Source organism: Betta splendens, chromosome 2, assembly GCF_900634795.4.
Source record: "Betta splendens chromosome 2, fBetSpl5.4, whole genome shotgun sequence".
NCBI classification, from domain to species: domain Eukaryota; kingdom Metazoa; phylum Chordata; class Actinopteri; order Anabantiformes; family Osphronemidae; genus Betta; species Betta splendens.
In genome coordinates, this window is record NC_040882.2 from 16,077,260 (window position 1) to 16,091,805 (window position 14,546).

Consider the following 14,546-nt stretch of genomic DNA (forward strand, 5'->3'; position numbering starts at 1 on the left):
AGTAAACACAATTGTTGTACTAGCTAACTCGTTGACATCAGTGTTAGCTTCAGTAGCTAGTGTTAGCTAACATAGCTAATAGGGAGACTAAACTGCACAGTTCCTACCTTATTAACGTCTAGATGAATATACTATTCTGTATACATTTAATGCAATCTGTTGGTCATCGTCAGGTCCTGAACTTTGGCTACAAGACTAGAAGGCTAATGACAATTATTATGCTCCTTATTGCTCCACCACGTGTTTGTTTAGTAAAGCATAACTCATTAATAATGCAGTGGAGCAAATACATTATTATTTATATATACTTCAAATATATTGTATTGTATTGTACTGTAACCATCAATTAACCAGTGTACAGAATCAGTTTGTAACCATGACTCATGGAGATAAAAGGCTGTAAACAGATAAATTCCACGTCCATCCCATGAACACTGATGTAGTGGATCACATGCTGCACTCACATTTGGGTTTGTCTTTCCCATTGTTTTCCCAACAATGTTCCACACACAATTCCAAATTCACATCAGTCTCATGATCTTTTGAGTGTGGGTATGAATGTTGTTTTGACGTGTGTGTGAAACCAACGTACCCTCTGCTCTCTGGCTGTTCTCCAAGCTGTAAAAGAAGAAGATCAAGGTTAAAGGTTTATCAGAACACTTCACACAAACCACAGTCAGTAAGAGCATCACTAAAACATTGCCTGTCAAATGATTCAGTAAACGGCAATATATAATCCCATAATCCCGCTATTACATAACACAATATTTTTTACTCTCTAACCCACTAGAATTAACTACTCCTGCAGAATTCCAAACATAGAAATGATAAAAATGTAAAAGAAAACAACATCTATGCTCATGACTTAAACAGGCAACATAAGGAACCTGTATCTCTGTGTAGTTTAATTTTACACTGCATACTGTACATGTCTCTACAACCAGGCATGTATTTGATCTAATCAAACTAATTAGTGATTTCAAAGCCCTGTCCTCTCTAACACAGAAGCAAAGTTATTTGAATATATTATTTGTGACTGTTATTGAAGCTGAGGAGGAACAAAAGTCAAAGCTATAGGAGTGGAAAACCATAAATAAAGCCAAAAGGGATACTGCTATTGACAATCTTACTGTAAAAGCAGTTTTAATTAAAATTCACTATGTGGTACCATGCATCATGCTAAATAATCAATCAATAATAATCATAATCATAATCATAATCATACAGTATGTACAGTAATAAAACATGTTCCACTAGAATTTTAATATAATATAATATAATATAATATAATATAATATAATATAATATAATATAATATAATATAATATAGGTTTGTAAACATAATGTATAATATTGCATTGTATTTTGGTGCTACAGGGTATATTATATTATATTATATTATATTATATTATATTATATTATATTATATTATATTATATTATATTATATTATATTATATTATATTATATTATATTATAAATTCAACTAATATTTAAAAATTCTGAAATCAGTCATTCTTGGGTGCTGACTTGCCTGTGCTGTGTTAATCCTCTTGCCTCACAGATACACATCCATAAGAGTAGGATTACAAACTTGAAAGGATCCATTGCTAACCGTTAGTTAGCAGGAGGAGACAGCAAGACTGGACAGAGGGCTTTATATAGAGAGGCAGCATGGGTCGGGGGGGTGTTGCTGTGTTGGATGCATTAGGACACATTCAACGTTGCAAAATGCATAAATGAGTAACTATGGGTGATAGGGACAGGGTGTGCTCTGCACGGGTGTGGGTTTGTAGGCGTGGAGCTGACCCTGGCAGTATACGTGTGCTTTCTGACCTCTCAGCAGTTCAGTTCAGTTGGGTGGGGATGCCCATCAAACTCTACATAAAAATATTGGCGAACTTACAGTGTAATAAACACAATACTTTGCTCACTTGGATGTGATGTTCCCTGTTCATACTTTAAGATGTTAACACCACCCCCCAGGACCAGTGATACAGACACAGATCATGTGTTATTCTGTCTGTATGTTTTAGGGGCCACTTAGGACCACAACCTCACAGTTTTTCTCATTTTACTGTGGCTCAATTGTTAAATGAGGAAGCCAATAAAAATGAATTATTCAACTGAGTAGACTGGGTCATTTATACAAACAAGTTGCATTGTTTTACTGTATGTGTGCAAAAGTACAATTTAAGTGCAAAATTGCTTGTATATGGCTCATTGATCAAACCTTTCAGTTGAATCTCATTCTCTTTTTATCCATTCATTCATGAATTCCTTTGGAAGCAATCACAGCTTATAGCACTGACCTGATGCATTACAGCAACACGCACTCACTGTATCTGTGAGAGACTTGTGCTCATTAATGTTTCACCTCCAGAAGGAAATGATTTCTTTGTGAGGTTATGAAATTGAAATACTGTATTACAAAATGACTCCACCCTGGTTTGGCAGTAAACCAGTCCCACACAAACAGCAGAATCTCAACATTCTGGCATATTTTATCATTGATGATGTGATAAAGTATGTAAATTAAAAAAAATAGACCGTAAACATATTGACCTGACTGTTCAATGAGTCAAATAATGAACTCTGCTGTTTATGGTACATATAGTTTACACCTGCTTGACGGAGAAATAGTTGTGTTGTTATAGATGAGTTAAAAAAATCACATTAAATGCTTGGAGGACTGTGAGAGCAGCGTGTAGACATGAGACAGCAGAATAACCTTTAAACCCCAATGATCCATAGGTGGTGCCTGGACTCAATCATAAAATGATAACATGATCAACGGGATTCAGTTAATGTGTGTGAGGAACTCCCAGACTCATAAAGATACAGTCGTGAGGGGAAACTCCTTTAAAGCTGTTTGTTATATTTCATTATGGCTCAGTGCATTCTGTGATTTTTTTGTTGTGTGGTTTAGAGCCACTTCATAGCCACGTCTCTGTTGTCGTCATAATCTTGCTACCATGTGTCATCTGGTATTTTCCACACTTTGATTAGTTGAGAATAAGATTTAGCAACCAAAGCCCAACTGACACACACCCAGTCACACGCACACATTATTAGTCACAATCATTAAAAAAAAGCTTGTAAAGTTCCTGAATTCAATTCTATCCTTGTTTATCAGCAGATAATAAAAACGTTCTGGTCAAGAGGAAACGTGAAGAGGAGTTATTTAAATACTGGAGCTGGAAGCTTCCACCACCCAGTGACATGTCTGGACTCCTGTACGTATCAGTTTCCCATGTTTTCCTCCAGCCATTTTTGACGCATTCAGCAGCAATGATGAAAACAGAATACACATAAGGTCACAGTGATATTCATTTTTGACCTAGGATGAGCAAAAAATCACAATTTGTCTTTGTTGTGACACATTTGAAATGTATCATTTCAATAGCACTGTTGAGAAGGATGCAGAAGGATGTTGAGGTGACGGGTGGGAGGTCTGTCATCTGTGTGCGCTCATCTCCAGTGTTGTCCTGCAGTTGATGGTGGGTTGGTTTCATGGGAGAGACCGGTATAGAAGAACAGAGGCACCATGCACTGAAGTGGGTGTCCAGTTTGATAAATACTGTAGATAAAGATCTGTTCTGTTTTGAATGTTGCTATGCCTGCTACTATTAGGCAACACTACTGTCAAAAAGAAAACAGCTGCGGCAATAAAAACAAAGTGAGAGATGGAACACTGACACTTTATAAGGTTTTACAGTAACACAGACAGGTTTTTACCAGCATAAGACCCAGACAAAATAGTCCAATTTTACTGTCAAGGTCTCTCTCAGGAAGTCACGAAAACCCAATAAACATCCAGCGGCCTGCAGGCCTCAGGTCAGTACGGGTCAGCTTTGTTAGATTACAGTAACTCACTGAGACACTGGGCGGTATATTCATTTTTATTGATGAACTCCAGTAGTGAAATGCATGTCACTGAGCAGTAGGCATGCATTCCAGCCCAGAGAGGAGATTAAAAGATTGCATTAAAAGATTGTGCGTGCGGCCTCCTTACTGCTGTGTATATACACACCTCCCACTGGTTCCTAGAAGACAGAGTAAAGAAGCTCAATAGAAACAATGGCCGTTGTCGATTACTGTGGAATAACAATCACATTTGCCCTGTACTTTTAAATCCTAAGATCATTTACAGCATATAATTACTATTAGTCACTGACACTGGCAGATGTATGTTTAAATCAGAGGCCTATCATGGGCTCACATGAAACCACACTCTGCCTTTAAAAGTCTGTTATCATGAGCTCATTGGCCCCAACTGGCCCCTACTCAATGGTTTTAGCCACTGTTTGAACATACAGAATGTTTAACCAAAGCCACGTCTTTGTGTCAAGGTTCTGGTCACGGTTTGAAAATGGTTTTCCACTGAAAGACACAGCCTTTCATTAAAGACCATTTATTTAAGGAAGCAGCAAAGTTATTGCTAGTGTAACATTAGACTCAGCGCCACCAGTATGTTGCTTCAGTAAAGAGGCCACAATGATCAGTGTGGCCTAACTGCTGTAACGGCTATTTATTAAGGCCATGAAATCCTACAAGACGGGACAAGGGGAGGACAGACAGACTGACCACGGCCACCCAGTGCTGTGACTATCTGTGCTGTATGTGACAAAGCAAATAAAACTTCAAGTGAAAGTGCAAACAAAAGCCATGCCCTTAGAACGGCAGATAAGCTCTCCTCACATTGGAATGGAGGCTGCCACCAGCAGCTCGATGGAATCCAAGAAACCCTTTAAATGTAGTAAAGTCCAGGAGCTGGATCTATGTAAATAGGCCCCCGGTACTGCTTCTGCTTTGGCCTAATCAGCTGTTAAGCAGCTCGCTCGTGTCAACGCAACATGCCAGTTAAAGCTCTGTACAAGTGTACCACTGCCTTTGTTTATTTACCTTTATTTATTTCAGTTTAATTTACAAGTTCCACAGTACATTCAACCAACGTTGCTCATAAGGGTCATTGTGTTTGTGCTGTGTGTAAAAGGTGGAAACATGTGTAACAGATTTAGCTAACACGTATAAAACATAGAAACGTCGCTGGTTCAGAGCAGCCACCCAGCAACATGTTCATTCACAGATAGGGTCTACTGCATGATAACATCTGGTTCAATGTTGAACAGCAGGTCGTCGTTGTCCCGCCTCACTTCAAGCAGCAGGGCAGTTTCCTCCTGCAGCGCCCCCTGCAGGTCGGCTGTTGTCATCAGAGGTTTGCCGTTCAGTTTGACTAGGATGTCGCCGTCTTTGATGCCGCCCCTGGAGACAGAGACCAGCGAACAGACACTCCTGAAGGTGTTCAACAGCGAACAGCACTTTGTTTTTCTGAGGGACAGGTGAGAAAATGAAACGTACTTCTGTGCAGGCGAGTGAGGAACAACCTCGTGAACGTAAATGCCACTGGTCACATTGGGGAAGTCAGGGTTCTGCTGTTTTAGCTCCTCAGTTAATCTGGTACACAGAAAAAAATTTAAATTCACAGAAAAATCAAAATGAAGCTTTTATTGTGTGAGTAAAAATATAAGATGCACTTAAAGCTCCAAAAGTTTTGACTCACGCTGGTGTAATGGTCAACATCCTTATTCCAATGAAACGCTTCTTCATGGACCTCACATCTGAAATAAGATCAGGTTAGTGTCTTGTGACTTGAGACTCTCCTGTGTAAACGGAGCTTCAGGCTCACCTTTGTTGTGCTTCTCAAGGGAGTCATTAAGGAAGCGAGTGATTCTGTCGGAGGGGATGGCAAATGAGATTCCCGCTGCGACCTTCAGAGTGTTGATGCCGATCACCTCTCCATCCTTCAGCAAAGACACAGCAGGGCAGGATTGGGTCAGACCAAGTACGACCTTCCTCCCCGAGGTCAGTTACTGTGTTACTGTAATCTGGAATGTGCTTAGCCAAAGCAAATAAAGCTATTTTACAGCCGCTATTCAAGCCTTTATAGGAAACCAGCAGCTTACCAAGTTGACTAGAGGTCCTCCTGAATTCCCATACTGTGAAGGAAAATTCAAAACATCCAATTACCCGTGTGTAAAATGCACAAATACAATGTACTATTTAGCCATTAACAATGATTTGGACTCATTTGCTGCATTACTGTGTTCTTACATTGATAATAGCGTCCGTCTGGATGTAGTCCATGTCAGAATCCCTGAGGCCCAGTTCTTTGCCATCTCTCTGGGCAGTGCTGACGATGCCGGTGGTCACGGTGTTCTGGAGGGCGAAGGGGCTCCCGATGGCAACGACAAACTCACCAGGCCTCAGATCAGCGCTGTGGCCCAGCAACAGTACAGGCAGTTTTACCTAGAGGGAGGTGGACAAAGTGGACATTAAGCGTGATAAGATTTACAATACTGTACACAGGCAAATAAAAACAGAACCATGCACAGTCAATCAGACCCTTCAATGTGTTGCCACATACATATGGTTGACAGTATACAGTGGGTTCAAAGAGCAAAAGAACAAATACAGTATATATGGTCTCTGTCATCTGTGTTGCATTTATCTGCTCATGGATTTGCCACATGTACAGCTTTAACGTGAGCCAGACGCATGACCATATGTGAGCACATATAGTACATGTCTAGGTTGGGATAATATAGTAAGACCCAATGTGGGAGTTTAAAGAGGAAACTTCAGTCTTGTTGATCTCCACCCTGTTTGGAAAGCTCCAAAACCCAAAGCAAGAGTGAGTCTGGGAAATAGAAGGTATCGGAGTCTCACACAGCCAAAACATCTGCACTCCCAAAGTGTCTGGAGCTCGATGGAGATAAATGAAGCATTTAGATAGTGACCGCCGGCAAAACCGACCCATCTAAAATATGACTGCACAGCTGTATACAAACAATAAGAGAGAGAGAGAGAGACCAGACAAAGACGGGAACGATAGAAGAAAAAATGGGTTGAGGAGGTTAAGAGGAAGGCAGGAAAAGAAAAGCTGAGTGGAAACATATGGTCAGCAGACGGACGGGGTGACTGAGATAGAAGGAATGAGCTGAAACGGCTCTGTTTAGAATGTCTCTTTCTCTCTCTCCTCCCTCCTCCAGCTCCGCCGCTTCTAATGAAGGGGTCTCAGCTTTCAGAACGCTGGCAGCCAAGTCCGTGTGATAGTGGCCCACTCAGCAGTGTCCTCATCATTCGGTGTGTGCTGGGAGGCAAAGTGGTGCTCGGAGCAAGAGGAACGCATAGAGATGGGGAGCGAGGTCATCAGGTTCATCAAGGGAATTTGTGGAAATGTGTAGCAGCAGGCACTGAGGCATTTCTGTTGTGAGTGGTGATGGAGTCGATATGTGCTCTGACACCATTCTGCAGTTATACTTTAATAATACAGTACTCTATCGCTCCATCTTTTTAGAATAAATACTGTATCCCCCATAAAAACACTAACAGCAGCTGGAGCAACATTTTAAAAGCTGGAGGTATTTGGTGTCAGCCCTGGGAGAAGTCCTCCATCACTCCACCATCTAACGTCAACACAACTTTAATCTGCAGATGGCAAATGACAAATGTGATAGTTATGAAGTGGTGATTTTCTACCCATCATATACTGTACACTTTGACTCTTGATACTAATTATGAAACCAAAGCTCAAACTTGTGAACTCACCTGCGGGTTGATTTTGATGGTAGCGATGTCTGACTTTTTGTCGATATCTCGGATACTGGCTTCATATACGTCTCCGTTGTGCATCTGGACCTGGAGTAAAGAGCATAGGAAATGTGACAACCCGCTTTCATAACGTTCAGGCGCGGTGATGTTGAAGTACAGCCGTAACAGAAGACCATACGGTCAGTTGGCAGTCGAAAGCGTTAGGCTTCTGCCGTTTCTACCTTCAGCTGCTGTTGACCGGACACCGGACTCGTACTGGAGACGACGTGGGCATTGGTAACAATCAGTCCGTGGTCGGACATCACAAACCCAGAACCACTGGACAGAGGGATGTTCCGGCCGAAGAGGGGATGCCTGTTAATCAGGATAAGACACTGTTGGTTTTCTTCTGTATGTAGATACAGAGGACTGATCATGTTGCCGATGCATCAGAATGACCCATATAACACTATGTTACGTTATACATCATTGTTGAGGCTAAAGAATAAACAGAACACCAGAAAACAGTTGCAAAAGTAATGAAATAAATTGTCCAGTCTTGACCTTTTAATATAGTTAATAATAATAATAATAATAATAATAATAATAATAATAATAATAATAATAATAATAATAATAATAATAATAATAATAATAATAATATCACTCAAAGAAGATTTTTAAAACTCTCTGAACATTATAACTTTTGGGCTTGTGTCACCAGTCTAACAGAGACTTGCTGCCTCAGCCCTACAGGATGGTTATGGATGAGGAAAGTCCTCCTACACAGAGTGGAATCAAGAAGACAGGGGGTTCTAAACAGACCATCTGGCTCTGCTATAAGCCTCAGGGCTTTGTAAACATCAACACCCACCACAAACAACACAACACCAAATGACAAGGCTGGCTGTGCACCAGCTTCAGCAAAAAGAAAATCCACATACAGCAGGTGAGACAGGTCACGCCCTGGGAGAGAGCTGGAAACAGTGGAGATAAGCAGCATCTGCATTCAAAAAGGCACCGGTCCAAGGCCGACCATGAGTCACATAATATGAGAGGAAGCGACCAGCCACATGAGACGACAGAGACCTGCCCCATCATATACTGGAGTTATGACCTATTGCCTATCTACAGTATAACAAACAAGGTGGAGATCATGAGCCTGTTACCTTGGTGACAGGCTTCGAGGCTAAAGTGCTAGGCAATTTTTGTTTTTATTTGGAGATTAATCATTGAAAGAGGCTAGTCTCAGCACGCAGAACATAAACATGTGCATAACTTTCATTTTGACTTCTGCATTTTCTCTGAGACACGGTAACAATGGTCCCTTATCATTTGGTATCACACCTACAAGAACAGAGGGTTAACTAGCGCTGTAATGTGGCAACATCTGGTGGCTGGAGTTGAAATCACACACACGCACAGATGCATGCACGCACGGACGCACGGACGCACGCACACACACACAGTACCTGAGGAAGAGTTCAATGTGCACCACAGCAGGAGCGATTTTCTCCACCACATCAGCTATGAAGTTGAACTTGTACCGAGGACTGGCAGCCTGTAAAGGACCTATACTGGCAAGAAGAATAGTGCAGTTAAATATATGTAGTTTTGCGTAACTTCAAACATGCAAAGCACAACACAAGTAACATAACTTTACATCTGACCAGTGGGTGAACTGAAGCTTACTGTAAATGCAAATGGTACAAAGTCCAAGGAAGAAGAATTGTTGCATAAGTGGGCACTAAGCTGACACTCCATATGATGAGACTGATATGAAATATGATGTTGGCCTATGTCCGCCATCAAGTAAAGCATGATGTAAATGAAGAGAAAGGATCATGTTGAAAACAGGAGCAGCAGCTGCTAATGAAGCTAAACAGAAGCTCCACAGAATGAACTCATTATGTAACAGGAAGCAATAATCACTTAGGGGCCTCCTGCAGCTTCGCTCTGAGCTGAACTACGGAGGGGGAACACAGTCAGTGAACACATGAGCTACCACCCAAGCTTTAGAAAACCCAGTGACACTTGGCAGAACTAATGGAAAATAATGTTTAATCTGCTTCAACGCTCTTGTAACCTGCAGCACTAATGGTGTCACGCTGCAGCTGAGGCCGCCTTAGGAAACATTTGGATTTATTTTAGTCTGGAAGAAGTTTCGCTATAGACTTTAGATTTTACATTTATGGTATGTGATATATACAGTGAAAGTTTTGTTAGTTCTGCTCAGAGTATTTTCCATTTGTGAATTCACCAGCTATTCTAACGGACCCTAAAACATCACCTGTTGCCATGGTGATTTGACAAGCTTTTTCATAATTCAGTAGGAAACATAAACACAACCTGCAGAACATACTTTGGTTCTGTGACCTTCGCGATGCAACGCTCAAACAACTCAGAGGCGGCAGCTGCTCCGGACGTCCGTCTGAACCAATGCAACGACTGCAGCAATCGTCACTCGCGATCATCGGACACACACACATCTCCCAATGAGAGGCTTACACAGGAAGTCACTGATTCCACTGCTCACGGTCCCTTTGATCACAAACCCTTTATTTTGTCTGGGTTTGAAGGGAATGCGGTTGGTTGAGACACACACACACACACACACACACACACACACGGTGTCACTGGAGCATTACATCCCAACGGGTGTGGTCAAGTAAAAATATATGGACGATTAACCCTAAGTCCCAACTCCCACATCACTTGAGGTAATTCATCCATCGTGTCTGTTTAGATTAGAAGCCGAGTTTAACAAAAACTGCAAAAATGACCAAAAATTATTATGTTCCTACACAAGCAAAAGTGGTAACGCCTTAAACTTATGGCTCTGTACTTTGACTATAATCATTATTTACTCAATGGATGCCCTGCTGTGACGTCCACACATGGCGATCCATCCTGCCTCTGGTCGACTGCCATGTGGGACAGGATGAGGTACAGGAGGTAAAGGCTGCTTCTCTCAGTTCTTAATTCTATAAGTGACGTAAAACGATTCAACCTCCACACAGTTCATGAACTCTTTCATCCATCTGGTCTGTGAGATCTTTATTTACAGAGGAAGTCGTTTCAGCTTTCTGCCCACAGCGGCCTTCGTCCTGTCCTCGCTCTCCGAGCCAGCAGCTGTGTCCGACACACAGTAAGTACAAGACCAGGCGAGGTGAGGAAAGTGGGAAGGTTTGAAAGATACTGCTCAGTGCTTGCTTGATGATGAAATGCCCTACACTGTGTCTGCTGGTCGAAAAAAATTCTTCAAGACCACCTGAACAAACTAAATCCGTGACAAACCAAACGTGCGTGGTGTGAAGCTGGATCGAAATTGCAAAACCGCAGTTACTGGAACGCGCCGCCCCTCCCTCCAGAGGAAACAAACCCGAGTGTTTGTCTGACCGCTCTGGAGCCCCGAGTCTGAATCTTCTCGTAAAACAGCCCCGCTCCCCTGACAGGAACACGCACAGCCACCAGACCACAACACATAAACTGGGAGTTGGGTGGAGGGACTATCTGAGCCAGGGAGCCTTTTCACTGGAAGGCTGCTTAATCCCTGCCGTCTGCCTCGTTCCACACACTGTAGCACACACACCTGCCCTTTAATGGGTGTTTATACTGTAGCTGATGTAAATCAAAATTAATTTCATGTAGGTTCAAAGGTCAGAGTTGGAGAAAACAGCAGGGGGTCTAGCAGCGGTCTGCTCCGGGCCCCCTCTGCCCTCACGTGATGATCTTTAAATCTTCATTCAACAGCCTGCAGATCTCCCCCCAGCAGCAGGACGACCGTGTGGCCGTCGCAGGCTGCGCCCGTGCGCGGATCGTACCTACGCCGGTTTCGCACGGCCCCTTCTGCGCCTGCGTGACGCCCGTCTGGCCCCGGTGCAGCGCCTTCCTGCTGGCCGCCTTCAGCTGGCACACGTTGCCGTAGGTCCTCCCGTCGCTGCCGCACACCTCGTAGCCCAGCTTGCACTGGCACAGTCCCTTGGAGAGGCGCTTGGCCGCCGGGTGCCGGCACTGCAGCCCGTCGCCGCACGGCAGGTCGCCCTTGCGGCCGCACGCGTCGCCCTCGCCCTGCGCGCACACCAGGCAGCAGTTGCAGTGGTCCGGCACGTAGCCGCTGGGGCAGCTGGGGCTCGGGCAGCCGCTCACGTCGCACCGCGTCGGGCACGCGGCCGGCGGCTCGGAGCCGGCGGACGCGTCGAGGTCGAGGTAGAGGAGCGCGGCCACGTACAGGAGGAGCGGCATGGTCGAGGCTGACAACGGAGGGGATGGAGAGGCTGTGGCGAAGAGCGCGTCCCGCGGCTCCGCACTGCTGCTCACCACTGTGTGGAGACTTCACATGGAGGTGGAGATAAGGAATGGCTCATTAATGCGGCCGCGTGCATCGGAGAAGGCTAAAAAGAGAAGTAGTGGAGTCGCAGTCGTGGCGAGTGTGGGAGTCCTCCGCGTATCCGCGCGTAATTGCGCGTCCGGACTGTGCAGCTGTGGGTCGAGAGGAGGCTCCGGAGCCGTTTCTTCAGCCAGACTGGGTCAGTGAGGGACGCGGGCCGGGCGGGCAGGGGGGGGGGGGGGGGGGGGGGGGGGGGGCGTGGGGAGGAGCGGCTCCGTTTCTGCATACAGTATAGTCACATTCTCCCTCCCTCTCACCCCAAACCAAACCAAACCTCCACAGTTTGGATGCTTTACATTTCTCTTAATGACTGTTTAGATGCTCTCTCTCCAAGTTGCTTCCTTGCAGCAAATACATGAGTCATTACTTGTAAGAAAACAGAAGTAGTCAACAAATCATACAAAGCGTTTAGGACTAAAAAAGTTAAGATAAGTCAAGATGAGATAAAAAAAAACAAGTGATTATTTACATGTTTTGGTATTTTTATTCACTGGTTTCTGGCAAACAATGAAAAACACAAAGCAGCCTTATTTTCTTAACTCAAGCATGCAGCTCCACTCCCATTAAATTTGTTCTTCATTGCATTATTCACAGAAACACTGACACATTCCAGCTAAGTTCCAACAATGCGCTCCATTACATAAGAATGTGAGGTTCAGCGTGTTATTTCTGGGCTTCAGATGAGTTGCGGTCTAATAAGGTTCATTTATAATGGATCTACAGGTTTCTGAGCCCCCATGCTTAAGCCCCAGGCTTCATCATCTGTGACCTGATTTCTGATTTGTGCTGTAATTGAACAGACCTGAACGGCCCAGCAACCTAAAACGACAGTTGGGACATCCTGTGCCAACGGCAAAGGCCTCATCTAACGCTTGGCCTTCGAATCCCACCACAAGCGCTGACTCCCAGCTGGTCTCTGCACATGTGCAGGAGGGAAACCAGCTCTTTTAATCCAAAAAGTCGGCTCGAACAATCCTTAAGCCCCAACGTCTACGATATGTGATACTGTAGCTGTTCCCTTTAGCGGCACAGATGTAGTTTACACAGACATTGATCCCAACCCTAAGTGTTTGAGCTGTAACCACAGAGACACATGTAACAAATACAGAGAATGTCAGGACCCGTGGCTCTGTGGCGTGTTCGGGCTGAACACCAGACTGCGCTGTGCCCTGGTTTTCCCCCTACTTTCCAAAACATGATGTCATTCATTCCTCGCTGGGATATTAAGACCAGCTTTCATTCACTACGATGGCTGCCCGGCCTCACACCTCAACGGGATCTGTGTCAATGACAAGTAAAATGTTATCACTGAAAAGGGGAGGGAGTCACGGAAAACAAACGTCTCATACAGTAATTGTGGCTCATTGACTTATTGACTCATTTCATAATTTCATGATTAATGAAAACAGAGACGCGGTTCGTCTCATGTTGTTTATTCCAGGTCTGAGTCACAGAGGAGCTCAGCTCATCTCCTGTCTCAACACCTGGTAGCACTCTGAGTGCTAGCGCGGCGTCCATCTGTGTTACTGAAACCAACGCTGATCATGAAGGCTATTGAATATTAATGTAATATTGTCACCTAAGCAAAGGTGTAACGGGTCAGAGGTCAAGAAGAATATTTCCAAACACAGAAAAGCAAAGGATTCAGTTCACAGAAAGCAGAGTTGGATGAGTTTGAGTCACTTCTTGTCACGGCTGCGTCCCGACGTACAGGACGCCCACATGGTCACGTGTGCACGTTTGACCTGAATTCATGCAGGCGAGCTGCTGTGGAGCAGTTAACAGCAGACATTTAGTCGGCCGGGGCTGAGCTGCCCCATCACCCCACCTGGTGGTGGAACACACAGCTTACAGCCACTGTGAGGATGCAGCAGAGACCCAGCGCTGAAAAGCAAGTGTGATGTCTGGTTTAGGCTTATAGTCACTTAGACTTCATCGTGTTTATCTCAGGATGTGTCACAAAACCAGACATAACTATTAACTACAAAACTAAATGCTTAAGTGTATCGCATTCAAACAACATGGTGTCGCTTTCTCGTGTTATGAAATCATGTGCATTGTTGCACGGATCTCTGACAACGTGTCCCAAGATAAACGATCAGATGTTATCACAGCTAGAAACTCCAGGACTCTGCTGGCTGAGAATGAGCTCACTGTGAAAGCATGTTGTTTCTCTCCGGGTTCTGTGAGCCGATCCTCACATGGCCACCGTCAGAACCCCCCCATCTGATGCACTCACGCAACACATGGTTCCAATTCGCACCTTCTCCGACAGCCTTCGGCCACAGGACGAGGAGGGGGGGGGGGGGGGGGGGGGGGGGGGGTCACGCATCCACGGCTGCCCACGTTTGTTTGGACAGACAAGAGGGGTGTTGACCCAGACAGTTCACCCAGTTCTCCCAGTTCTGGGTGTGTTTATTTGGAATGGCCCGTCACCTGGGGAGACACTGGGCCCCTTTGTTCAGCGGTCACACACACTGCTGGAAAAGGAAACAGAGGGATGCAGTCGGCGCTCGGTACCTTATTCTTGTTCCCCATGCATTTCACGCAGTTTGCAACATTTA

The 14,546-nt window shown here is 44.4% G+C and overlaps 2 protein-coding genes across 2 annotated transcripts in view; both read right to left on the bottom strand.

The window, feature by feature from the left end:
* The window catches only part of zanl (zonadhesin, like), a 44,180-nt gene extending 43,491 nt beyond the window's left edge, over nt 1-689 (bottom strand). The window contains exon 1 of the mRNA XM_055502446.1: nt 593-689. Coding sequence (XP_055358421.1) covers nt 593-689 — 97 coding nt within the window. The remainder of the gene's footprint in view (nt 1-592) is intronic.
* A 2,995-nt stretch (nt 690-3,684) lies between these two features.
* On the bottom strand, nt 3,685-12,134 carry htra3b (HtrA serine peptidase 3b). The gene is made up of 10 exons (XM_029140607.3): nt 11,417-12,134; nt 9,065-9,164; nt 7,835-7,967; nt 7,611-7,700; nt 6,114-6,308; nt 5,966-5,998; nt 5,689-5,803; nt 5,563-5,620; nt 5,361-5,456; nt 3,685-5,264 (listed from the first exon to the last, which is right to left on the bottom strand). Exons 1-10 carry the CDS (start codon nt 11,835-11,837, stop codon nt 5,096-5,098), a joined length of 1,410 nt encoding a protein of 469 aa, XP_028996440.1. The 5' UTR covers nt 11,838-12,134; the 3' UTR covers nt 3,685-5,095.
* Between the last annotated feature and the right edge of the window lie 2,412 nt (nt 12,135-14,546).

Excerpts from the sequence above, each read along its gene's own strand:
- htra3b (XM_029140607.3), bottom strand. The coding sequence starts at position 11,837 with ATGCCGCTCCTCCTGTACGTGGCCGCGCTCCTCTACCTCGACCTCGAC. Across the intron at positions 9,165-11,416 it reads GCCGTGCGAAACCGGCGTAG|GTCCTTTACAGGCTGCCAGT; the intron begins GTACGATCCGCG and ends TTGCCAGTATAG. Across the intron at positions 6,309-7,610 it reads CCATCAAAATCAACCCGCAG|GTAAAACTGCCTGTACTGTT; the intron begins GTGAGTTCACAA and ends ACCTCCCTCTAG.